At 41.4% G+C, this 26,927-nt stretch overlaps 1 protein-coding gene across 2 annotated transcripts in view; it reads left to right on the top strand.

Annotated features, from left to right (window-relative positions):
- LOC124607137 (coronin-7) overlaps window positions 1-26,927 on the top strand; it is a 238,059-nt gene that overhangs the window by 188,668 nt on the left and 22,464 nt on the right. For both annotated transcript variants that reach the window (XM_047139346.1, XM_047139345.1), the window contains one exon: window positions 13,052-13,191. In XM_047139346.1, coding sequence (XP_046995302.1) covers window positions 13,052-13,191 — 140 coding nt within the window. The remainder of the gene's footprint in view (window positions 1-13,051; window positions 13,192-26,927) is intronic.

Below are 26,927 nucleotides of genomic sequence, written 5' to 3'. Positions count from 1 at the left end.
TGTGTATAGCCTCGCTCTTTTCATGATTCAGAGAAAATTACCACTTTTCACACCACACACATATTTTTTTAATCATTATGCAATTGGTTTTGATCTTCTGATGGCTTTACTAGATGGTAAATGACAGTATCATCTGCATACAATCTTAAGAGGGCTGCTCAGATTGTCTCCTAAATCATTTGTGTAGATTAGAAACAGCAGAGGGCCTGTAACACTACCTTGGGGAATTCCGGGCATCACTTCTGTTTTATGCAATGATTTTCCATCAATTACTATTTATAGTGGCCTTTCTGACAGTTAGTCACAAACCCAGTCGCACTGCTAAAGCAATACTCATAGAAACACAATTTGATTAGAAGTATCTTGTGGGGAGCAGTGTCAGAAGCCATCTAGAAATATGAAATCAATTTGAGATCCCTGTCGATAGCACTCATTACTTCTCATGAATAAAGAGCTAGTGTCAACAGTTGTGGAGAGGATAGATTACCACTCACTGTAAAGATGACACTTAGGGTTGTCATTTTTATGGTGAGAACTGTTGATATCCCAATGTGGACTTTCCACTGTTTAGAGAGCTAGTGTGTTTCACAAGAACAATATTGTCTTGATATGTGGTGAGATGTGTCAATAGACTGGTTCCTTCAGGGTATTCATAGTGCTCGAACATGGTATATGTTCCACAGTCCTATTGCAAATTGACATCAGTGATACAGGTCTGTAATTCCTCTTATTTTGTTCCTTGAATACTGATGTAACCTTTGCTACTTCCCAGGCTTTTGGTATGGATCTTTCATCAAGCGAGTGGTTATTTATGATTGCTAAGTATGGAGCTGTTGTATCAGCATACTCTGAAAGAACACTAATTTGAATACTATCTGGACTGGAAAACTTGCCAGTATTCATGATCTTCGGTGAAAGAATTTTAGGAAACCAAGTTTAATAATCCCACTTTAGTGACACTGTCATTGGTAATATTGTCTTGTAGAAGAAGCTATAATTAGATTAATGACAAAGATTAACTTCACTTAACAAAGGTTTATTGAGCACTTGCACATACAAGAGCGTGGAGCGAACTGCCTCCGGCCAGAACACACATGGTATATATACAGTTACAGAACATTACAGTACAATGATTCTTGACATTTCTAGAATGTACTCGAATCAAATATAGAAATTAAAATTTTACAGTTCAGGTAAGTTTTGAACTAACGACCCTCCATGCAACAGTCTAGTATCATAACCACTACACCACAGTGACTGTGCTACTCAGCCTCTTCTGCGACATTGCTCCCTCCTTAAGAGAACAGTGTCTCACCGTTATGTCCTCCTAGTCTGGGAATGAGTCATTGGTCCTGCATACCCCGACTCCCGATGACTGATGTTCACCCTGGCGGTGATATTCTTAGAACTTTCTTTGCCGCTACACTCTTCGTCACTTTTCCGCTGGTTACCTGTCACTGGAGATTCGAATTTACCCTGGGTTGCAGGATCCTTATAGGGCTTCATTCGAAGGATGTGGACCGTATCTCTGATCTTTCGTCATCTTGTGTTGGGGTCAAATCTTCAACTCCATAAGTAACATCAGACAAGTATTTTAGAACCTTATAAGGTTCAAAGTAGCGCCTGAGGAGCTTCTCAGAGAGACCAACCTTCTGAACAGGAGTGAAGAACCAGACGAGGTCACCAGGCTGGTAGACAACAGGGCTGTGGCTTGCCTCATACCTTTGGCAATCGTTTTCTTGTGCCTGCAGCGTGTGGAGTAAAGCTAACTGCCGAGCTTCCTCAGCTCTGGTTGACACCTGGTCGATGTAGTCATCATCCACGTCATCAGGATGTAACAGAAACCACAGTGTCCATTGTTGTTGTTGCCGCATGCCCATGCACCAGGAAAAATGGCGTAAATCTTGTGGTGTCTTGTTTAGCAGTGTTGTAGGCAAACGTCGCAAAAGGTAGCACCTCATCCCAGTTGCTCTGCTCAACACTGACAAACATTGATAGCATGTCGGCCAAGGTCTTATTAAGGTGTTCAGTAAGCCCAATAGTTTGCAGATGGTAGGCAGTCATCATGTGATGAGTAATGTTGCACCGATGGTTTATCTCTGTCACAAGATTAGATTGAAAAACTTTCCCTCGATCCGCAATTAACAACCTTGGGGCACCGTGTTTTAATACAATGTCTTCCACGATGAATTTGGCTACCTTGAATGCTTCGGCCGTTTTCACAGCTTTCGTAATGGCATTTATTTTTTATTTATTTATTTATTTATTGTTCCGTGGGACCACATTAAGGAGAAGTCTCCATGGTCATGGAACGAGTCAATAGATGAAATTACAACACGATTGTAGAAACAGATAAAATGAAATATAAGAAACATATTCAGGCGACACGTTGTTAGTTTAAATAAAGAAAATCAAGAATGTAACACTGGAATTTGCTTAATTTTGTAGCTCTTTCAGGAGCTCATCGACAGAGTAGAAGGAGTGAGCCATGAGGAAACTCTTCAATTTAGACTTAAAAGCGTTTGGGCTACTGCTAAGATAATCAGATAATCAGTGCAAACAATACTCCATCTATTGCCACTAGCAGACGTTGGAAATTGTCTGAGGAGGTCAATCCCAACGTGCTGGAAAGGCGTTTCAGCTGGTGGAATTGGTATGAGTTGGCCAGATGGTTTCTGAGGAACTGCCTTTCTCCTCTGGCACTCTCGAGAGTGCGACACATAGTGATGGACACTCCTAAATAAACCTGGCCAGAAAAATCTCATGTGGATCCTATTATATGTCTTAATAAATCCTAAATATCTAACCTCAGGTATGTCATGGAATTTCTGTAGAACATCTAAGCGCATGTGTTTAGGAATCACTGGTAGCCACCTCTTTCCAAACTAATCAAAGTTTTTCTTGCAAAGTAATCCATTAACTACTTTAAATTGTCCTTTCACATCCTCTGACCAATTTAAGACAAGCATAATTTGAGATATCTTGGCGTCGTCCTTCTTCTTGGCAGAGAGATCCCGGAGTGCAGCAAGACAGTCACAATCTTCATGAAAGTCTTGATGGTCTTGCACAGGGTTTTGTGAGAGACAATCGGCATCTTGGTGTTTTCTTCCACTTTTGTACACTATTGTAATGTCATACATTGTCCACCTGGTGAGTTGTTCTGTTGGACCCTTAAGACCTGTCAACCAACAAAGTGAATGATGGTCTGTAACAACTGTGAATGGCCTTCCTTAGAGATACTGTCAAAATTTGCACATGGTCCAGATCACAGCAAGACATTCTCTCTCTGTAGTTGAACTGGTTTCTCTTGGCTTTTGTAAGTGTCCTAGAAGCATAGGCTATAACCTTCTCTTTTCCATCCAAAATTTGCACCAGAACAGCATTGATCCCATACCCACTGGCATCTGTGTGTAGTTCTGTAGATGCGCTCTATCATACAGACCAATTACAGGGTCACTCATCAAAGCTTTTCACAGCACATCGAAAGAATCTTGTTGAGCACCACCCCAGATAAATTCAGCACTGGCTTTTAACAACTCTTTGGAGTGGCCTTGCTGTGATACAAAAATCTTTGATAAAATGATGGTAATAAGTACATAATCCGAGGAAGCTTCTCACATCTCTAATACTTTCAGGAATAGGAAATTCTGTTATAGGTCTATCCTTTTCTGGGTCTGGTTGCACACCTTTGTTTGACACCAGGTGTCCAAGCATTTTGATTTCTTTTGCTCCAAAGAGACACTTTCTTGGATTAAGTTTCTGTCTTTTTACTTGTTCATCAAATATCTCTGAGAACACTACAATGTCATCTAAATAACAAAGACACATTGTCCACTTCAGGTGACTTACAAGATTACCCATCATCCATTCAAAAGTTGCTGGTGCATTACACAAACCAAATGGCATTACCTTAAACTAATACAGGGCCTCTGGGGTGATGAATGCAGTTTTCTCACAATCAGCCTCATCTACTTCGATTTGCCAGTATCCCGAGTACATGTCAGTGGTTGAGAAAAAATTAGCCCCCTTCAGACGATCTAGTGTATTGTCAATTTGTGGAATGGGATAAATGTCCTTTTTAGTTATCTTATTAAGCTTCCTGTAATCAACACAAAAGTGCCAACTGCCATCCATCTTCCCAAAGAGAACCACTAGTGACGACCATGGGCTCTACGAAGGCTGAATGATGTAATTCTTCATCATTTTCTCCACCTTGTTGCGAATTATTCAACATTCCATTGCTGACACACAGTATGCTCTCTGGCTTATTGGTTGATGGTCTCCAGTGCTACTCCAGTGCTTCACCATCAATTTGTCTAATTTGCTCTTCACCTGTGGATTGAAGCATTCAGAGAACTCTTGAAGGATGGCAAGTAGTTTCTTCTGTTGTTCCTTAGTGAGATCTGGTGATAGTCGAGCTAGAAGATCTTGTGTAGTAGTGGTAGTGATAATTTTGCCCACAGACTCAGCAGGAGAGGTTTCTGTGACACTCAGCTGTTTGGCAATTAACGGCTCAGCATTTGCTACCCGCTTGTGTCTTCGAAGGATCTGCAGTTCTCCGTGACAGTTAACTATCCACAATTCACCAAATCCATTCTTAAATGAGATGACAGAGGCTGGGATGACCAAGTTATTCTTCAGTGGTATGCTTCTCTTACATTCCACTACAAGATCCATCGGTTGATGCATGGCATGACATGTTACAGTTACCTTTCTAGTGCTGACTGCAGGAATGGTCACTTCATCCAGCACACATAGTCTCCACATGCTCAGATACACATCTTCCCATCCACAGCATCTCATCTCGTCTAGCATAATCTTCGAGCAACCACAATTTATAATTGCCTGAGGAGCTTTCAAAAAGTCCGATCCAAAAATGACGTCATGAGGACACTCTTGTAAGACGATAAATTCTAAGGGCTGTGTATGGCCACTTATACCCACACGAATGACACATCTTCCTGTAAGTTTTACATATTTCCCATTAGCCACCTTCAGCAGAGATGTTTTGTTGTTGACGAATACGGTTTCCTGCAACTGGCGATGGTACTTCTCTGAAATGACTGAATATGAAGCTCCAGAGCCCACAAGAGCTTGAGCTAGTCAGCCAACCCATGAGGATATTGACGTAGTTTCCTATCATTTATGGTGGAGGATTTTTCTCTTGCGGCCTCACCTCCAAGGAAGGCCGCACCCTTTAGTTTTCCAGGTTGCGATGGCTATGTGATTGGCTGGAACTTCTAAATGGCAATGGAGACCTTGATCGACATCTTGGGGAGCATCCTCTCCAGCATCTATCTTGCGGCGATGGTGCTCTATGTCATCCTACACCCACATCTTCTTGTTGCTCTTCATAATCCTGAAGTTGGCATCGGCTAAGATCGGTCTGCTGTCTTCTGCCATGGGTGTCATCAAATAACTGCCACCTTTCTCGACAATAGCACACAACATGTGCCTATCGGCCACAGTGGAAACATACTGGATGGTTATCCTGGGTTCTCCAAGCAACAGTCTTCCTTGGTGCCCAAACAGGTTCCACATGCGGCATTGCAGGAATGTAACTTTGCCTGGGTCTCGACTTTTTCACCGTTTTAAAGGGAAATGAAGGACGAGAGATTGCGTTCAATGTTTGTTACACTTCCTCCCATATGACCTCTTGAAGTATCTTGATTTTTTGCTCACCGTGCAATCAAAGTGCCTTCTGAACTTCCTCTCTCGCTATCTGATGAAGGTGAAATCAGGTCCTTCCTCCATTAAGTGCATTGATACGACGTTTGGAAGCCGTTCAAACTTGTTGCATGTAATTCTTTTTTGATGCTTTGTCTTGATATACTGGCACAATTTCATGAAGTCATTTGCTGTCAAAACCTCCTTCAGGAGTACGGCTTGATACATGTCCTCAGCAACACCCTTCCTGAGTTGTGTAACCGTGTCTTCCTTCTTCGTTCTAGGATCCACTATTTTACACAGCTCCAAGACATCTTGAATGTAGGATGCTGTAGTTTCTCCTGGACGCTGTGCCCTGCATTTTAATTTATCTTCAGCTTTGCACTTCTGTCATTATGTGCTGCCGAATACTTGCTCAGTTCCACCTGGAATACTTCCCAGTTTGTGAACTTCTCCTCGATGTTCTCATACCATTGCTTGGCAGTGCCCTCCTGCAGTACGCCAGGCAGTGATGTTAACTGCTGCACTACGATGTCCTCCTGAATAGTTCCTGCCCAGAGATCTGAATGGAAGACTATTTCACCTCTGGAATATTTTACCCAAGAGGACGTCGTCATCATTTAACCATACAGTAAAGCTGCATGCTCTCAGGAAAAATTACGGCTGTAATGTCCCTTTGCTTTCAGCTGTTCGCAGTACCAGCACAGCAAGGCTGTTTTGGTTAATGTTACAAGACCAGATTAGTCAATAATCCAGACTGTTGCCCCTGCAACCACTGAAAAGGCTGCTGCCCCTTTTCAGGAACCACACGTTTGTCTGGCCTCTCAACAGATACCCCTCCATTGTACTTGCACCTACGGTACAGCTATATGTATCGCTGAGGCACGCAAGCCTCCCCAGCAGCGGCAAGGTCCATGTTTCATGGGGGGAATATGAGTTTAAGAATTGCCATTTCTAAATCTTTGTCAACACAGAAATTGTTCCCCCAGAGCACTTTTTCTATGGTGGTTATAAAATTACATTTTGTTGAGTAGATGGAGGCACCACTACCACCACCACCACCACCACCACTACCACCAGCACAACTACCACCAGCACGACTACTACCACCACCACTACCACCTTTATTGTGTGTTCTGCAGTAGAAGGTAGCTAGGTTGTAGCCTTCTAATTTGCAGTATTGAATGTTGTCCACTGTTTTCTGGTGTTCTGTAATGATTACTACATATGGAGATAGACCTGTGATAAATGATTCAAAAGCATCTATTTTGTTTCCTAAACCATGTACATTACATTACAATGCAAATATCATAAATTATTCTCATGTGGACTGAAGTCTGTTTGAGGCACATATGAAACACATAAACTTGCATTTGGTGTTGTCGTGGTGGAAGGTTTTATCGTCCTTAAAAAACATTGTCCTTGTCCTACCGATGTATTGTTTTACTGACCTGGCATTTCATAGTTGATTCTCCGTAGTATTCGTTGTTGACCAGTTTGATCCAAGGAGTTATTACACAGTTCATGATCACAGCATAAAGATACCTAAAATCAAATAGATTGCAGCAATGAAATATTGTGTTTACATTAATTATGACTGTCATATTGTGTTCCAGTTAGTTTCCACTTTCAACAGCAGTGTGTATTGTCTGTATTTGCCATTAATTTCTGCTGTTTATGTCAAGTGAGTCCGTTAATAAGCATAAACTTGATAAAACAAAAGTTCAACAAGAAGTTCTGAAGAGCTTGAGGGAATCTGTATTTTTTTTTTTTTTTTTTTTTTTTTTTTTTGTCATAACACAAACCATTTTTTGGGTGTTGTATCTCCAGTTCTTCAAGGAGACTTGTAATCCTTGTAGTGCAAGATATCCTGAAAGTTAAAAAAAGAATCACCAAGGTTAATTTCAAGTTAGGTCCTACTTATTTACTGTTCAAGAAAACATTGCACCATTGGTAGTAGCAGTAGCTTTACTCTTCCATAGATCACTTTTACAAGGATGTTGGACATGTCTTGCTATTGCAGTTTAAGAACAATGAAAATAAAGTAATTCATATGTACAGGCCTTTATGTACTTATAGTTTGACAAGGATGGGACAGATATTCTGTTGTGGCCTTGGAATGAAGACTCTTGTAGAAATGGTGGATAGCAGTAGTCCAAGATGAGAGCACTTTTTTACAGAAATAATGGGCCATCTAGAGGAATCATTCCCAACCACTCAGGCTGACACACTGTCCGCATTCCTCCAGATTCTCAACACCTACAACAAGCCACATCAAGGATGACTGCGTCAGTACCTACATCCACATCAAACTACCAACTGCCAACAAAACCTCCACTTCAATAGCTGCCACCCATTATGTTCAAAGAAGTCTCTTTCACACAGCAAAGCCACCCGAGGTCATCACATCTGTAGCAGTCTCCCTCCAAATATGCCAAAGGTCTCACCGAGGCCTCCACAAACAAGAATTACCATCCCTACCTCATCCTCTAACAGAGCTCTCGTGCCTTCTCTCTCCTACCCTCTCCCACATACCCACTGTATGGCCATGGAGGAGCACTCCTCTGATGACTGTAACATACAGGACCAGAGAAATGGAATCAGATTCTCCTCCGGAGTTTTGACTACCTCTCCTTGTGCCCTGAAATGAGTAATATCCTCTCTGCCCATCTGTTGCCTTATTCTGCCACCCACTGAACCTACGCAATATCCTTTCCATCCCTATTCTGCCCATACTCCCAACATCTTGCCGTGTGGTTACCCTTCAACAGACATAGATGCTAGATCTGTGCCATACATCCTCCCAATATCATCTACTCCAATCCTGTCATAGGCATCTCCTAGCCTATCAGAGGCAGGGCTGTATGTGAAAGCAACCATGTGATCTACAGACTAAGCTGCAACCACTGTGCTGCTTTCTACAGAGGCATGGCATCTAATAGGCTATCTATCCACATGAATGGCCAATTCCAGACTGTGACCAAGAGACAGCTGGACCACCCAGTTGCTCAACATGGTGCCCAACATGATGTGCTTCACTTCAATTACTGCTTCACTATCCGTACCATCCGGATTCTTCCTACTAACAATATCTTTCTGAACTTTGCAGGTGGGAACTCTCCCAACAATGTATCCTTCCCTTCATTTCTATAACCCTCTGACCTTCACCTTTACTATTCCTGACCTCCACCTATCTATCACCTTGCCCGCTCCCACTCCTGTGCTACACAGACTTCTATACCACCAAGGCACATACTTATCTTTTCCCCTTCTCTATTTCGGTCCTCTCCCTCCCCCCATTCCTCTCCCCAGCACAGCCTTCTGATTCTGCTTCCTGTCCCCGCCACAGCCCAGCAAACTTCCAAAGGCAACACAGCATCGTCTTATACTCCTACCCTGCTATCCCTCCCCCTCCCTGCCCCATGCCTCCTCCTTATCTCTACCACCACCCCAAAGACTGCTGCTCACTTCAGACACAGTCTGCAGTTGGACCCCAGTGCCCAGAGACAGTGGCCATGGCTTGTGTGAATGTCTTTGTGTTTTCTATTTTGTAAGAAGAATTTTTTTGTCTGAAAGCTTAAAAGCTTAGCAGTCTTTTTCGTTGTGTCTGTATCTCAAGGTCTCCTCTGCATGCTGAGTAAAAATCTGTCATTTTCATTTTGTTATTAATGGAATGTGCAATATATACATACAACCTGCCACGTGGGTTACATGATAAAATCTGTTACATAATTTGTTAGAGGTCAGAAAACATAAGCCTGGGTGAACAAAATTGATAACATAACGGTGACACATCAGTCATGTAATTAGATGTGATCATAAACAGTGAGAATTGCCAGATCTTTCATATATTTTTGATGCTAATAAGCAATACATACGTATTCACACTCATTGACTGTCAATAAGATTTATTATGCTTCTTCTTTTTAATAAAAAGAATTATATGTTCACTCTGTTTCTGCCTGATGCACCCATCTAATGATTTTATTGTCTTTCTCAAATCCCTAGTAGGATTTTTGAGGGCTTCAGCAGTTTTCTACCAATCATATTTATTTTCCTTCAGCATTTGTGTTGTCTCTCTCTTGGATTTCAGAAGCACATCTGGTATGCATGTTCTTTTAGTAGTTTTCTGTACTCCTAGTGCTGAGGAGAAGAGGATGCAAACTTCCTTTGGTTGTTCACTAAACGCTAATAAGCAGTTGTACATGAGCAAACACAAGCAACTGTGAAATACACATGAATAAATTCATGCATCTGCACGAAGAATTCCCATTTGCTATTGCATGTTCACATTTGTTTGCTTCATTGTATAGGGGGCTTGTGAAGACCTGAGAATCGTGAAAAAAGTGGAGGCCATGGTACTTGAAGACCAGCGTATTACAATCAAGGTATCAGTTTAAAAAGTGAAAAGCAGTCGGGGATCCATTTGCTCAAAATCTTGAGCATGACAAAGGTTACAATCTATTGGTTTCATGAATAGTCTTACTCATTCTAAAAGCCCTCCAGACTGAGGCAGCAGTGGAAATGTTGCAGTCCTGTCAAGACAGTTCAGATGAATTTTTTGGCCACCTAATCACAATGAACAAGTTTTGGGGTGTATCACTAAGGTCCCAAGACAATGGAGCAAAGCAAGAAGTGAAAACATGTGGATTTACCACCACTAAAGGAAAAAAGAGAACACAACCATTATTGGGCTTTTTGTGATAATTAAAACATCATACATGGATTGTGGTGCACTTTGGAATTAATTGCAAGAGGTGACTATTGGGAGGGCATAAGTGGAGTTGGTTCTGTATCAGGAGGGAACCTCACAGTTTGCCCCTTGTCAGTTTTCCACGGAAGGATGGTAGTGACCTGTGGCTGCCGGTAGGTGCAGTGAAAGAAGATTCAGAATTACTTCTTTATTTCCATAAAAATATAGGTAGTATCTCGACTCACAGTTGACATCATCTGTCAATGCCTACTGTGGAGGAATTGTATTGTAAGTGGCCTTCAGCCTGCTCAAGGCAGCTGACACCCCACACTTCATTCTACCTGGCTGCTGCTCTGGCAGTTCGCCACTTCTGGTGGCTCCAGCACTGGCTGTACCATGACACCGCGGCAGTGAGTGACGGTGGTGTGTGTATTGAACTTACACAGACTGACTTGGTAGGTGCAATGCCCACTCACCGCCCTTCTTCGTCATCCATTGTACTGCAGTGATGGTTGCCGTGAGCTGTGAAGTTTGATGATGTTGGCCTGCCATCCAGGTAGGTCCTATTCAGTCTGTCAGAATGTCAGGAACGTTGGTGTCCTGATCCTGGTGGGAAAGAAAGACTTTGTACTTGGTGGCAACCAGTCAAGGAATATTTTAGGGAATTGGTTTAAACAATGTATTTAAAAGGCCCAGTGAAATCTTTACAAGTTTTCTCCCAGAGAAACTTACGCTGTGCCCACATGACACAAGTTGCCTGTCTTTCAGAATCGAGGCAGTTTTGTCCAATTAAAGCTGCTGACAAGAGATGCCCTGAGACTGCTGAAGCTGCTACCGAATTCATGCCATTGGTTTTAGCCAATAGCATGTGTGGGATACAGGTCACGTGTGTGGACATGGAGTGTTCTGCAAATGTGAAACACCATTGTCTCTCTCTCTCTTGTAACCCAGACCTCGAGCAGAACAGACATCTTTTTGGAAGGCAGAGCCTCTGGCTCTGCTTTTCATGACCGGCCACCAACATAAGTTAACATGAACCACTTCCCCTTCTGTTGCCCATTTCAATTAATTGTGCAACCTCCTAGACTGGCCTAAACCTGGTAACTTCTGCCCCTGTGGGTGTCTGTTGTACACCGTACATTGAAATATATCCTCTTTATTGTACCTAATTTCCTGTTTTGTCATTTAACGGCAGCCCTGGATGCCCACTCTCAAGTCCTGACCGCTTGACCTCCTGCACATTGTCCTCATGAGGCATATATAACAACCTTCTCACCCCCTTCCCTGTGCCTGTATACATTAACATTGGTGCCAGGGATCATATACACTAACATTGGTGTCAGAAGTGGGATCACGTACTTTAACAACTTCCAGGTCCTCCCACCTGTGAAAGAGACAGACTGTAGTTGTTGAACTCGGCAACTGGTTATTATGGCGAGGTGCTGTCTCTCCCAGTAGTGACTGTTGTTGTCTGTAACATGCAGGAAATCTATAACAGGGTTGCACCAGATGTCACTTCACTGCAGTATGGGAATCGAGTGCATACCCCATGGATCATCTGCCATGCTCATCTTACAAGCTAAACTTCTGGGGTATTTATGGAGCAAAGTAGTGGCTAATGTTTACCTGATGTCATCCGTCATGACCAGATAGGGCTTGCTATTGTGAAGGTATCAGCGGTTTTCCTTCTGCCGTGATTACTTGTTGAATTTTTTTGTAGTATGGAACTGGTTTGTAAAAGCTCTTGGTACCATTCATTGCCTTCAGCTTAGCCTTTCTTTCATCACATAATGAAGCCCTGTTTCGCTGCTCTGATCTACTACAGTCTACTGAAGTCTGCTTCCTGCTCACCAGAAATGCTGATGTGTTTTGCCTTTCTCAGTGGTGAAATGTTTTCATTGCAGGTGCCTTGTGTCTACATAGGCAAAACCTAGTGAGATAGCTTCACTATGGGACTTCGAAAATTTTACCTGTTTTACTACCCTATACAAGGTTAGCATGCAATAGAATGATGGCCATCATCTGGATCTGGACTTAGAGGATCATTCCAGGGACAGGTAGAAAAGGTTGACATGATCGACCTTGCCCACTGAACTTCAGTGAAGCCACCACCTGCAGCCTTGTTGCCAGAACTCATCTTGGGCACCTTGTTCTGGGTCTATTTGAAGTGGTTGAACTAGAGACTTTGAAGGTTCAGTGATGAGCTCAGCTGTGATTTTTTAGACTTGCACCATAGTGTTGAGAATTCTGTGATTCTAAATGGCATAAGAGTTCACTACACAACAGAGGCTAGCCAGGTAGTTAACTGTGAGTGAATTTGCAGACCATTGTTTTCCAGGCAAAGCGACTCTCCCGCACACCTACCTGTCTGTTCCCAGTAACTGTCACCTATCTAAAGATTTCTTGCTTCTCCGTGTTTTTAAGATATTCGAATTTGAAACTTAACTTCTGGAGTGATAGAAAACACAGAAGCAGAAAGTGGGTTGCAGAAGCTTGTTCAAGTATACCTATACTACTAGAGAATCATAGTGATGATGCAGAAAAATGGGCAGAAAGTAAAAGTCTCTAAATTACTTGATCGACTTTTTTGTAATTGTTTTTGGACAGATGAAATTGAATGAAACCTGTCATATATATTCCAAAGTATTAACCAGTTGTATTGAAGCATTGAATGTTCAAATTATTTTTCAGTGTCAGAAACACAAGGTTGTCAAGACAAACAAAATACTTCATCTCAAGGAAAGACAATATCTAGTCTTGTCCAGCAGCCATTCAACAGGTTGGCATGGAATGCTGAGATGTCGGATGCTACCAAAGAAACACAAGAGCAGGTAATAGTTGCTCTATTGTACACACCAGTTTATTTGTGTGAATAGCTAGAAGTAAAATATAATCAGCAATTATTTATATCTAACATAAATAAGAAAACAGCAGCTTTCTTGCTAATTTTATATTGTTAAAGTTAACCTGAGTAAGCACAAATAGTTTATAGAAGTTTGGTAATATTTTAATTATGAATGCAGTTTCCAAAAGTGTGTTGTCTCTTTCAGTTAATATCTGTACTTGCTCTGCATCCATGAAAATTCTCCTTCCTGATGGGATCAAAGGAATAAAATAGTTATGGAAGGAGTAAAGTTAAGAACTCCCTGTATTGTTGAGACACTTGAATGGGTGATACGAACATAAGCAAATCTGAAACTGTTGTTAAGTTTTGGTATGATCTCCTCCTCAGAAGTAAACAGTGTGTTTGCATGTGCAACCTCCCCCCCCTCCCCCCCCCCCCCCCCCCACACACACACACACACACAGAGCCAGAAACATTGCACTGGTACTGTGGCACTGCAGCTCATCAGGGCTGAATGAATGAATTTACAGAATGAGCAAACAAATAATTTTTTCAGTAATTTCATGAAATGCTGTGTGCATTACATGGTTTCTTAGTTCAGTTACATATAGTGTAGCAAAATATAAAGGTACACCTGCATTACACTGCAGTGATTTTCTCGTGCCTGTGTTTTGAACACCTAATGTATTAGGTAATATATGAGAGTTTCAGGGAACGAAAATATGACAAAATTAGCATTTAGATATCCCAGGACATCTTAAATTTGTGTGTGCTTGATTGAAGAATGTAAATTTAAAAGACCATTTCATCTTAATGAGATGGAGTGTGGCTTATGGCGTGTTCAATTTTTATATATTCATACTTCAAACAGCTTCCTCGGTATCGTGGAGATTATAAGGATGAGTATACTTGTTCCCTTTAAATGGCATTCACAGGTTGTGTAGGAAACACTATAGTGTGTATGTGATCTAACCAATGCAATTTTATCAGTGTAACCTTTTGTTAATTCAGGAGAGTCCTGAATGGGAGAAAATTAGTGGAAGAAGTGAAGGTAACCAGTCTTTTTGACTATTGAGACAATGAGTTGTTGACAGGCGCATAAATAAGATTGGAATTGTCACTTAAGTTTTGGAAAATGATTGTTTGAAACTTATGTGATGGTTGCAGTCTATTTATGAGCTTATGACATGAGACCTTTGATGTTAATGAGCTGAAACATTGGCAGTAAGCCATTTATAGCGTGGCCCTCTGCAGAGCCAGTCCCAAAAATGTAATACAAACAGTTACAGTTAATACAAATAGTGAATGGGGTTAATGCTAATAATTCTGAAGAACTCCAGGATTGCAAGAGAACAGAAGATAGAACATTCGTTGATTTTCTTTTATTTATTTATTTATTTATTTATTTATTTTTTTTAATCCAAAAATATGATTGCCATCTACCAATACAGGAAGTCGCATACCAAACTTTTCATTGTTTCATTTTTAATATATTTTATAAGTATCAAGCATTAGCAAGAGTAGAAGGGCTGCAGATAAGAGAGACTACGAGAAAAGTGTTGTGCTTTACAGGATAAGAAATCCTATACTGAACTAAACTTAAGACAGTTTCATGCCAGTGAACGAAAGAAATCGTCCTTCCATTTTCTGTTTGTGAGTGCAATAAGAAAGCATCCAAATTATTTAAACAGTTGATAAATTGTGTCAAAGGTGTGGTAGTTTGTAGAGAGTAAATAGATATGTAAAAGGATTTCTCATGGTAATGATTCCAATGTCCTTGGGAACATATTCCTGACAAGTTAAATCTGATAGTTTGTGCTCAATAGCATTGACAGTTTATTCATGAATTCAACACCAAACACAATGAATCATAATATCAAAGAGAGACACAACTAATATTGGAAAATTGTTACTCTATTTATTACAGTCACAGTTGCCCTTTAATCTAGGTGGTTATGAGTTTTGACCGCTATGGGCAGTCTTCAGTCTTTCCAGCTTATTTACATTCTAACACAGCGACTTTGATGCCGTGTATGCCCGTCTCAAAATTAAAATTTTAGACAGCCATATATGGTAGGAAAGTTGACACGTATTAATGTAACTAAGCTGAAAACATGTGAATATGGTCCATACATGCTGGAACTAGTAATTGCCTAGATTAAATTTCAACAAAGACTGTAATAAATAATCAGTTGACTGATCGTCCCATTTAGTTGATGTGAATCAATTGTTCTTAATAAAAACTTAGGAAAAGCCTAAAATAAAATGCTAATATTTCTTGAAAATAAATGAAATTAAGACATAAGTAATGAAGATCAGTAGAATCAGGGACCAGCAGAACCTAAACATTAAAGATTGAGGATAGATAGTGACAGTTATGGTTGATATCTGATATATTGAAAGAAAGACCACATCCCCATTGACAAACAGATGCTATAATTCTAACCTTGATGCCAACATCTTGCTGCACACATTTCAGGTTCATTCTTCTGCCTCCTATACCTCATAGTTTCATATTTAGCAATGTGTGTGCAGCAGGTGCTTTGTTCCGGCAGTTACCCAATCTCCACTTAGATTAACTTCCATTGTACATTAATACCTCCTTTTGCTCTCCCTCCTCTGCTTCACTCATTTTCTTCTTCTCACTCACATCTACGTGTTTCTCACAATCCTTCTCTCGCTTTCCATGCAGATACTATTGTCTTTTGTTTCTCCTTTTCATTCTCCACTATTTACTTATCTATTCATCAATCACTGCATATCATAGCCTGATTGACATATACCCCCCCCCCCCCCCTCTCTCTCTCTCTCTCTCTCTCTCTCTCTCTCTCTCTCTTTCTCTCTTAACCCTATATTGTCACCTGCTGATTTCAACTTCCCAGATTTTGACTTCAGCTTCACAGATTTTAAATACTGTCTTTTTGCTTGCTTTGCAGCTGTGGTTTCTCTCTCTTTCAATTTTTATTTTTTCTGGGTTGCATGTGTGTATTTCTAGCCTATGCCTTAAATATTTCCACCTTCTCCCAACACTTCCTTATTTTTCTATAATGAAAGAAGAATTAATTATGTAAGTCAATATTTATGTTGTTTTGTGCTGTTGTCTATAGTCGTCAAGTATTTGGTAAGTACACATTTCTTCATGTAGTGAAAAATAACTGATACGTGTCACTATGTTGAAATTCCAATTATTTTATACTGGTTTTACACATTTTAAGATGTGTAGCTTGGGGCATGCATATACATTTTGATAATGGGCTTTAAGAATAACTCGTAATTTTTGAACCATATGGGAACCCCCCCCCCCTCCCCCCCCTCCCCCTGAACCATGGACCTTGCCGTTGGTGGGAGGGCTTGCGTGCCTCAGCGATACAGATAGCTGTAACATAGGTGCAACCACAACGGAGGGGTATCTGTTGAGAGGCCAGACAAACATGTGGTTCCTGAAGAGGGGCAGCAGCCTTTTGAGTAGTTGCAGGGGCAACAGTCTGGATGATTGACTGATCTGGCCTTGCAGCACTAACCAAAACGGCCTTGTTGTTGTGGTACTGTGAACGACTGAAAGCAAGGGGAAACTACAGCCGTAATTTTTCCCGAGGGCATGCAGCTTTACTGTATGGTTAAATGAAGATGGCGTCCTCTTGGGTAAAATATTCCGGAGGTAAAATAGTCCCCCATTCGGATCTCCGGGCGGGGACTACTCAAGAGGACGTCGTTATCAGGAGAGAGAAAACTGGCATTCTATGGGTCGGAGCGTGGAATGTCAGATCCCTTAATCGGGCAGGTAGGTTAGAAAATTTAAAAAGGAAAATGGATAGGTTAAAGTTAGATATAGTGGAAATTAGTGAGGTTCAATGGCGGGAGGAACAAGACTTCTGGTCAGGTGAATACAAGGTTATAAATACAAAATCAAATAGGGGTAATGCAGGAGTAGGTTTAATAATGAATAAAAAAATAGGAGTGCGGGTAAGCTGCTACAAACAGTATAGTGAACGTATTATAGTGGCCAAGATAGACACGAAGCCCATACCTACTACAGTAGTACAAGTTCATATGCCAACTAGCTCTGCAGATGAAGAAGAAATTGAAGAAATGTATGATGAGATAAAAGAAATTATTCAGGTAGTGAAGGGAGACAAAAATTTAATAGTCATGGGTGACTGGAATTCGACAGTAGGAAAAGGGAGAGAAGGAAACATAGTAGGTGAATATGGATTGGGCCTAAGAAATGAAAGAGGAAGCCGTCTGGTAGAATTTTGCATAGAGCATAACTTAATCATATCTAAGCAGGCATGGCTAGAGGACAAATATAAGGATGTAGAGGCTTATCTCACTAGGGGTAAGATAGATACAGCCTACAGGAAAATTAAAGAGACCTTTGGAGAAAAGAGAGCCACTTGTATGAATATCAAGAGCTCAGATGGAAACCCAGTTCTAAGCAAAGAGGGGAAAGCAGAAAGGTGGAAGGAGTATACAGAGGGCCGATACAAGTGCGATGTACTTGAGGACAATATTATGGAAATGGCAGAGGATGTAGATGAAGATGAAATGGGAGATACGATACTGCGTGAAGAGTTTGACAGAGCACTGAAAGACCTGAGTCGAAACAGGGCCCCGGGAGTAGACAACATTCCATTGGAACTACTGACGGCCTTGGGAGAGCCAGTCCTGACAAAACTCTACCATCTGGTGAACAAGATGTACGAGACAGGCGAAATACCCTCAGACTTCAAGAAGAATGTAATAATTCCAATCCCAAAGAAAGCAGGTGTTGACAGGTGAGAAAATTACTGAACTATCAGTTTAATATGTCACAGCTGCAAAATACTAATGCGAATTATTTACAGATGAAGGGAAAAACTGGTAGAAGCCGACCTCGGGAAAGATCAGTTTTGATTCCATGGAAATGTTGGAATACGTGAGGCAATACTGACCTTACGACTTATCTTAGAAGAAAGATTAAGGAAAGGCACACCTACGTTTCTGGCATTTGTAGACTTAGAGAAAGCTTTTGACAATGTTGACTGGAATACTCTCTTTCAAATTCTAAAGGTGGCAGGGGTAAAATACAGGGAGCGAAAGGCTATTTGCAATTTGTACAGAAACCAGATGGCAGTTATAAGAGTCGAGGGGCTTGAAAGGGAAGCAGTGGTTGGGAAGGGAGTGAGACAGGGTTGTAGCCTCTCCCCGATGTTATTCAATCTGTATATTGAGCGAGCAGTAAAGGAAACAAAAGAAAAATTTGGAGTAGGTATTAAAATACAGGGAGAAGAAATAAAAACTTTGAGGTTCGTGGATGACATTGTAATTCTGTCAGAGACAGCAAAGGACTTGGAAGAGCAGTTGAACGGAATGGACAGTGTCTTGAAAGGAGGATATAAGATGAACATCAACAAAAGCAAAATGAGGATAATGGAATGTAGTTGAATTAAGTCGGGTGATGCAGAGGGAATTAGATTAGGAAATGAGACACTTAAAGTAGTAAAGGAGATTTGCTATTTGGGGAGCAAAATAACTGATGATGGTCGAAGTAGAGAGGATATAAAATGTAGACTGGCAATGGCAAGGAAAGCGTTTCTGAAGAAGAGAAATTTGTTAACATCGAGTATAGATGTAAGTGTCAGGAAGTCATTTCTGAAAGTATTTGTATGGAGTGTAGCCTTGTATGGAAGTGAAACGTGGACGATAAATAGTTTAGACAAGAAGAGAATAGAAGCTTTCGAAATGTGGTGCTACAGAAGAATGTTGAAGATTAGGTGGGTAGATCACATAACTAATGAGGAGGTATTGAATAGGATTAGGGAGAAGAGAAGTTTGTGGCACAACTTGACGAGATGGAGGGATCAGTTGGTAGGACATGTTCTGAGGCATCAAGGGATCACAAATTTAGCATTGGAGGGCAGCATGGAGGGTAAAAATCGTAGAGGGAGACCAAGTGATGAATACACTAAGCAGATTCAGAAGGATGTAGGTTGCAGTAGGTACTGGTAGATGAAGGAGCTTGCACAGGAAAGATCAGGATGGAGAGCTGCATCAAACCAGTCTCAGGACTGAAGACCACAACAACAACATCAACAACAACAATGGGAAGGAGTGTCGTACATCACAGTGTAGTGAACATCTTTAAGATTGAGTGTTATGCATGTTTTAAAAGCAATAGAATTGCATTGAAAGCAGATTGTTAATCAGGTCAAACCTCATAAGACTGTCAAAATCTGAAAGCAATGTGCTAAATGAAAAATTCAATAATAGCACTCAACTTTGGAGTGAAAGAAACTTAAATTCAACGTAGTGGCACTTAGCTTGTATTTATTGGCTGTATTAATACAGAACCTTGTCCTTTCCCAAGTGTGCTTGTTACAGGATTGCTTTACATATTTTCTGTATTTGTTCAGTTGCCATTTCAAGTTTGAGATTAGTTTCTTAAAGGTATAGTATGTGTCATATAAAGCTAAATTAATACTCTAGTTCTAAAAGATGAAACTGTACGTTTTTGTGTTTCTGTATATCCTCCTGATAAACATAGCTGTTTAATAATGCTTGTTTACTATGACTTGAATCAGAAGAGTGTCAAATTATTCTATTCTGTAAGTTGTGTGCCTTATTAAGGACTTTATAAGTTTCTAATCCAATAACTTCTGTATGCGTTTTTAAAATTAATGTTTGTATAACTTTTCTGTATATTTGAATTCAATGCTGTGAGGGATGTGATGTTATTTTCTGGTATCACATTTCAGATATGTTTTTAGTTAGCAACACAGAGGTATCATACATTCACAACAATATCATGCTGTAGTTAATTATACACTCCTGGAAATTGAAATAAGAACACCGTGAATTCATTGTCCCAGGAAGGGGAAACTTTATTGACACATTCCTGGGGTCAGATACATCACATGATCACACTGACAGAACCACAGGCACATAGACACAGGCAACAGAGCATGCACAATGTCGGCACTAGTACAGTGTATATCCACCTTTCGCAGCAATGCAGGCTGCTATTCTCCCATGGAGACGATCGTAGAGATGCTGGATGTAGTCCTGTGGAACGGCTTGCCATGCCATTTCCACCTGGCACCTCAGTTGGACCAGCGTTCGTGCTGGACGTGCAGACCGCGTGAGACGACGCTTCATCCAGTCCCAAACATGCTCAATGGGGGACAGATCCGGAGATCTTGCTGGCCAGGGTAGTTGACTTACACCTTCTAGAGCACGTTGGGTGGCACGGGATACATGCGGACGTGTATTGTCCTGTTGGAACAGCAAGTTCCCTTGCCGGTCTAGGAATGGTAGAACGATGGGTTCGATGACGGTTTGGATGTACCGTGCACTATTCAGTGTCCCCTCGACGATCACCAGTGGTGTACGGCCAGTGTAGGAGATCGCTCCCCACACCATGATGCCGGGTGTTGGCCCTGTGTGCCTCGGTCGTATGCGGTCCTGATTGTGGCGCTCACCTGCACGGCGCCAAACACGCATACGACCATTATTGGCACCAAGGCAGAAGCGACTCTCATCGCTGAAGACGACACGTCTCCATTCGTCCCTCCATTCACGCCTGTCGCGACACCACTGGAGGCGGGCTGCACGGTGTTGGGGCGTGAGCGGAAGACGGCCTAACGGTGTGCGGGACCGTAGCCCAGCTTCATGGAGACGGTTGCGAATGGTCCTCGCCGATAGCCCAGGAGCAACAGTGTCCCTAATTTGCTGGGAAGTGGCGGTGCGGTCCCCTACGGCACTGCGTAGGATCCTACGGTCTTGGCGTGTATCCGTGCGTCGCTGCGGTCCGGTCCCAGGTCGACGGGCACGTGCACCTTCCGCCGAACACTGGCGACAACATCGATGTACTGTGGAGACCTCACGCCCCACGTGTTGAGCAATTCGGCGGTACGTCCACCCGACCTCCCGCATGCCCACTATACGCCCTCGCTCAAAGTCCGTCAACTGCACATACGGTTCACGTCCACGCTGTCGCGGCATGCTACCAGTGTTAAAGACTGCGATGGAGCTCCATATGCCACGGCAAACTGGCTGACACTGAGGGCGGCGGTGCACAAATGCTGCGCAGCTAGCGCCATTCGACGGCCAACACCGCGGTTCCTGGTGTGTACGCTGTGCCGTGCGTGTGATCATTGCTTGTACAGCCCTCTCGCAGTGTCCGGAGCAAGTATGGTGGGTCTGACACACCGGTGTCAATGTGTTCTTTTTTCCATTTCCAGGAGTGTATAAAAGAGAAAATTCAATTGAGGTAACTTAAATTATGAGACAGAATTGCCAGCCAGTACATATGTTCAGGAGGTGAAATTCACTCTAAGGAGGGAAGAAGAAGAAGAAGAAGAAGAAGAGGAAGAAGAAGAATATGATGATGATGATGATGATGATGAAGGAGAGGCATCCTTAAGGAATTATCCGAACAGAACAAAAACCGTTAGATATGATATAGATGTACAGACAAATAAGTGATTACAATGCTGCCTGGTCCCCTCCCTCAACCATCCAACCAAGTCATTACAATTTCAGAAAAATTGGATTATTTATTTGAGAGAAAATCTTCAAAACTTGAACAAGTCAATTATGTATTGGTCCACCTCTGGCAGGGGTCAGTAGAGTTGTTGAATGTCCTCTTGAGTGATATCATGCAAATTCTGTCCAACTAGTGCATTAGATTGTCAAAATTTGCAAGCTGGTTGGAGGACCCTGCCCATAATGGTCCCAACAATAAACCTCAGTGTTTCCAGACAGTCTTCACTGGTGATTGGGGCTCAGTTCAAAGTGGAACTCATCACTGAAGACAATTCTACCCCAGTCAGTTAGACTCCAGGCTGAAGAATGTTTGGAGATATCTTGGACAGACCTGACTGTTGCCCGGCATACAGCCCAGTAACCAGGAGTGCTGGTCTGGGGTGCCATTTCTTTTCATTGCAGTACCCTTTCTGTTGTCATCTGCAGCACCATTACAGCTTAGGGATACATTGATGAGATGCTGCCCCCTCCCCCCATTTTCTTTTATTTTGCAAGCCATCCTGAGATTACATTTGAGCATTTTTGCACAAGGTGAGAGCTTTTACTACTTTCTTCACACTTGCCTTCTCTCACCCCCCCCCCCCCCCCCCCCCCCCCCAGGAAGGAACTAATACTTCTAACACTTTGGATGGTGGCGTGAATTGCTGTGTTCACATATGTCTGTCAGTTGTATTAAGTATTTCACTTCCTGAAGGTAAGTACTGGCCAGCGATTCCGTCTCTTGTTAATTTTCTAAATTATAGACAATCCTTTAAAAGGGAAAGGAGAATTACATGTTAAAAGTTCAACTAGATAAATGCCAGGCTTTATTATGGGCAACAAAATATTCCTGTAACATATTGTAGTGTGTGCTCCAGTGATGACATAGGAAACTTTTAGGAGTTGGAAACTAGGAAAAGCATTCCAGTATACAAATGCCTTGGTTAAAAGTTTTGCACTAGTAGGAATAACTGTGCTAAATCTGTGGCTTTCCATCATATAAGATTTGTAGTGTACATGTGAATGGAAATACCCTAACAGTGTAATAGTCTCGCATCTTCTACCATGTTGCTTGCCACCACCATAGTCTCATTTTTGAGAGATACATTGTCAGAACTGTCAGAAGGTGACACATTTAACCTATTGGTTGCAAATTGTGCTTGCTACAAGTCAGGCTGTGCACTACATGATTATCACCTAATGCATCTATCAGCACTAAGTAGCCCGCATTTGGGTTTCTAACTGGGCTGGGGTTACCAGAATGGCCTCCTCACCCTGTGCCAAATATTACTAGATGCTTTCTGTGGTGTCTCATTCTGTTGCTGTAAGGTTTGTCATCCTGGGGATGAATGTTATCCTATGTGTAAATATTAGTTTCCGACTTCAAGGCTTCTCTGCGAATTCTTGGTCTATACTCATAGCAGTGAAGGAAGACACAGAGGGCACACTTAAATTTGTCAGCAGCAACTGGTGGGTGACAAAAATGACAAGTCAACTCATCAGTATCACCCAAAGGCTTACTGTACATATTTGTTAAACGTAATACAGTTCAACATTTTTATTTTAGTGTGGAAAATAATCTGACTGGGCCAGCAGATTATATAGTGTTTTTATGTCTGCGCTCTGAAATTCCTAAAGTCAAACGGACAATTTTGGCTTTCCCTTCATTCCTGATTTTATGTAAAGTATACAATATCAGCATATAAGTACCTTGAAAAGAGTAGCAGTTACTTCATAATTCTGTTTAATTGCAAGTGTTGCTTGCTTATGCCATTTGTTCCAAATGAGTGCCATAGTAACTAGTTTCTTTAAGTAGTTTAATGTGCTTGTAGCATGTTGATATGTGTTGTAGATGACTTGCATGATTTTGCTCTATACATTTCCTTTTGCAGTAACTGAGCATTGCGTAGATGAAGTAGAACCTCAAACTGTATATTACTCAAAGCTACTATGATTTCTACTAAGTAAGAAATATACATTCATAATCAGAAATATATATTAACAATATTTGAGACAGATGTTGTATTTGTGCTTATTAGCCACTAAAACTAAATGTTTGCCTAAAGCTGGCAAAAGCATATATGTAAAAAAATAAGGGTGAAGCCCTAACATTCAAAATTTTGTAAATACTTTCAGGAGAAATGATACAACATGAATGGAAAGAGACAGGGCTGGATAAACGCAAGCAAATAACAAGGATAATCAAATCTATTCTTTGTACATAGGTTCTTCACCAAATATCGTAATTGTTCAACATTGAATTTCAGTATTTCACTTACCAACCACTTGGCATTTCCTGCCCCAGTCTCTCTCTGTTTGCCAACACCAGACTTTTTTGTTCCTCTGATCAACCTTATTTAAACAAAAATTTTATTTTTTTGGCTGTACTTTTGTACATTCATTGGATTGTAGATTCTGTTCTGATTCACAATTATAAACAACGTATTATCTGTTTGGGCTTGAAGGCAGGTGACATAGAAGTCAAAATTTTCTGTAGTTGTGGAAGCCAGTGGTATTTCTCTTGGTTTGCAAATTTGTAGTTCTGTTCTTTCAGACCTACCAAAAAAATTGTTGCAGCTTCACATTCACTATAGCAACTTCTCACACATTTAGAATTCTCTAGTTTATTGGCATCCTAGGCATAACCTCATTTAAATCAGCCCCTACCATTCATTGTTTCCTAGCCCTAGCATAACAACATTCTGCCAAAATAGAACCATTGTACTCTTGTTGATTACCATGTTTCAAATAGCAATTACAACAAGATTGTAACTTCCTGAAATTACTGAACATTTTATGTCACAGGGAATGGTAATTTTGGCTTAAGTGCCCAGATCTTAAGGATATTACAAATGTTAAACATTATTTCAAGGTGTGCTAGGTGCTGTTAGGGTGAATGATGGTTGCGGCAAAACCATTGTTCTGGGCATCTGCTGCACGCCAGTTGTAATGAGGCTTATCCAAATAAGGTGGGGCTATGTTTAGATAGACCCCTATTCCCCCCCTCCCCCCTAATCTGCTTTCCCCACTCTGCTTTCCCCACTCTGCTCATAGCTGATGGCTCATAGGTTAGCTATCGAGCTTACTAATTCTAACAAAGAAACTACCAGTGGATCAACTTTAATTTCATGTGTATGTTTGTGTTTGTTTGTGTGTCTATCGACCTGCCAGCACTTTCGTTCGCCCTAAGTCACATCATCTGTGTTTTTAGATATATTTTTCCCACGTGGAATGTTTCCCTCTTATATATATATATAAGAGGGAAACATTCCACATATATATATAAGAGGGAAACATTCCACGTGGGAAAAATATATCTAAAAACACAGATGATGTGACTTAGGGCGAACAAAAGTGCTGGCAGGTCGATAGACACACAAACAAACACAAACATACACATGAAATTAAAGTTGATCCACTGGTATTTTTCCCACGTGGAATGTTTCCCAAACATTCCACGTGGGAAAAATATATCTAAAAACACAGATGATGTGACTTAGGGCGAACGAAAGTGCTGGCAGGTCGATAGACACACAAACATACACATGAAATTAAAGTTGATCCACTGGTAGTTTCTTTGTTAGAATTAGTAAGCTCGATAGCTAACCTATGAGCCATCAGCTATGAGCAGAGTGGGGAAAGCAGATTAGGGGGGAGGGGGGGAATAGGGGTCTATCTAAACATAGCCCCACCTTATTTGGATAAGCCTCATTACAACTGGCATGCAGCAGATGCCCAGAACAATGGTTTTGCCGCAACCATCATTCACCCTAACAGCACCTAGCACACCTTGAAATAATGTTTAACATTTGTAATATCCTTAAGATCTGGGCACTTAAGCCAAAATTACCATTCCCTGTGACATAAAATGTTCAGTAATTTCAGGAAGTTACAATCTTGTTGTAATTGCTATTTGAAACATGGTAATCAACAAGAGTACAATGGTTCTATTTTGGCAGAATGTTGTTATGCTAGGGCTAGGAAACATATATATATATATATATATATATATATATATAATGTGTGTGTGTGTCAATATAATAGAGGGAAACATTCCACGAGGGAAAAATTATATATAAAAACAAAGATGAGGTGACTTACCGAACGAAAGCGCTGGCAGGTCGATAGACACACAAACATAAACATACACACAAAATTCTAGCTTTCGCAACCAACGGTTGCCTCATCAGGAAAGAGGGAAGGAGAGGGAAAGATGAAAGGATGTGGGTTTTAAGGGAGAGGGTAAGGAGTCATTCCAATCCCGGGAGCGGAAAGACTTACCTTAGGGGGAAAAAAGGACAGGTATACACTCGCACACACACACATATCCATCCACACATACAGACACAAGCAGACATATTTAAAGACAAAGAGTTTGGGCAGAGATGTCAGTCGAGGCGGAACTGTAGAGGCAAAGAAGTTGTTGAAAGACAGGTGAGGTATGAGTGGCGGCAACTTGAAATTAGCGGAGATTGAGGCCTGGCGGATAATGAGAAGAGAGGATATACTGAAGGGCAAGTTCCCATCTCCGGAGTTCGGATAGGTTGGTGTTGGTGGGAAGTATCCAGATAACCCAGACGGTGTAACACTGTGCCAAGATGTGCTGGCTGTGCACCAAGGCATGTTTAGCCACAGGGTGATCCTCATTACCAACAAACACTGCCTGTGTCCATTCATGTGAATGGACAGTTTGTTGCTGGTCATTCCCACATAGAATGCATCACAGTGTAGGCAGGTCAGTTGGTAAATCACGTGGGTGCTTTCACACGTGGCTCTGCCTTTGATCGTGTACACCTTCCGGGTTACAGGACTGGAGTAGGTGGTGGTGGGAGGGTGCATGGGACAGGTTTTGCACCGGGGACGATTACCACCTACTCCAGTCCTGTAACCCGGAAGGTGTACACGATCAAAGGCAGATAATATGTAGAATAAGGGTCATATTCCTCTGTAATGTCTTGGTTGTTTGGAATTTGGTCTCTATAAGAATCAGTAGCAGTTCTGGTGAAGACAATAATGGATATTGTTGAAAGGTCAGAATATTGTACAGATTTATGGGTCATGTCTGTGAAATAAGATCCCCAATTTTTTAATTTTTTTCCTTCCACATAGAAAACACTTTTATTGGCAATGAATGTTACATTGACTGGAAGGGTATACTTCCACCTATTTTTATATTCAGTGCAGCACTCAGCAAAAGCTGATTGCCTTGTTTGTATTAGT

This window comes from Schistocerca americana, chromosome 3 (assembly GCF_021461395.2).
Source record: "Schistocerca americana isolate TAMUIC-IGC-003095 chromosome 3, iqSchAmer2.1, whole genome shotgun sequence".
Taxonomy (NCBI): domain Eukaryota; kingdom Metazoa; phylum Arthropoda; class Insecta; order Orthoptera; family Acrididae; genus Schistocerca; species Schistocerca americana.
This window is presented reverse-complemented; position numbering and strand designations above follow the sequence as displayed.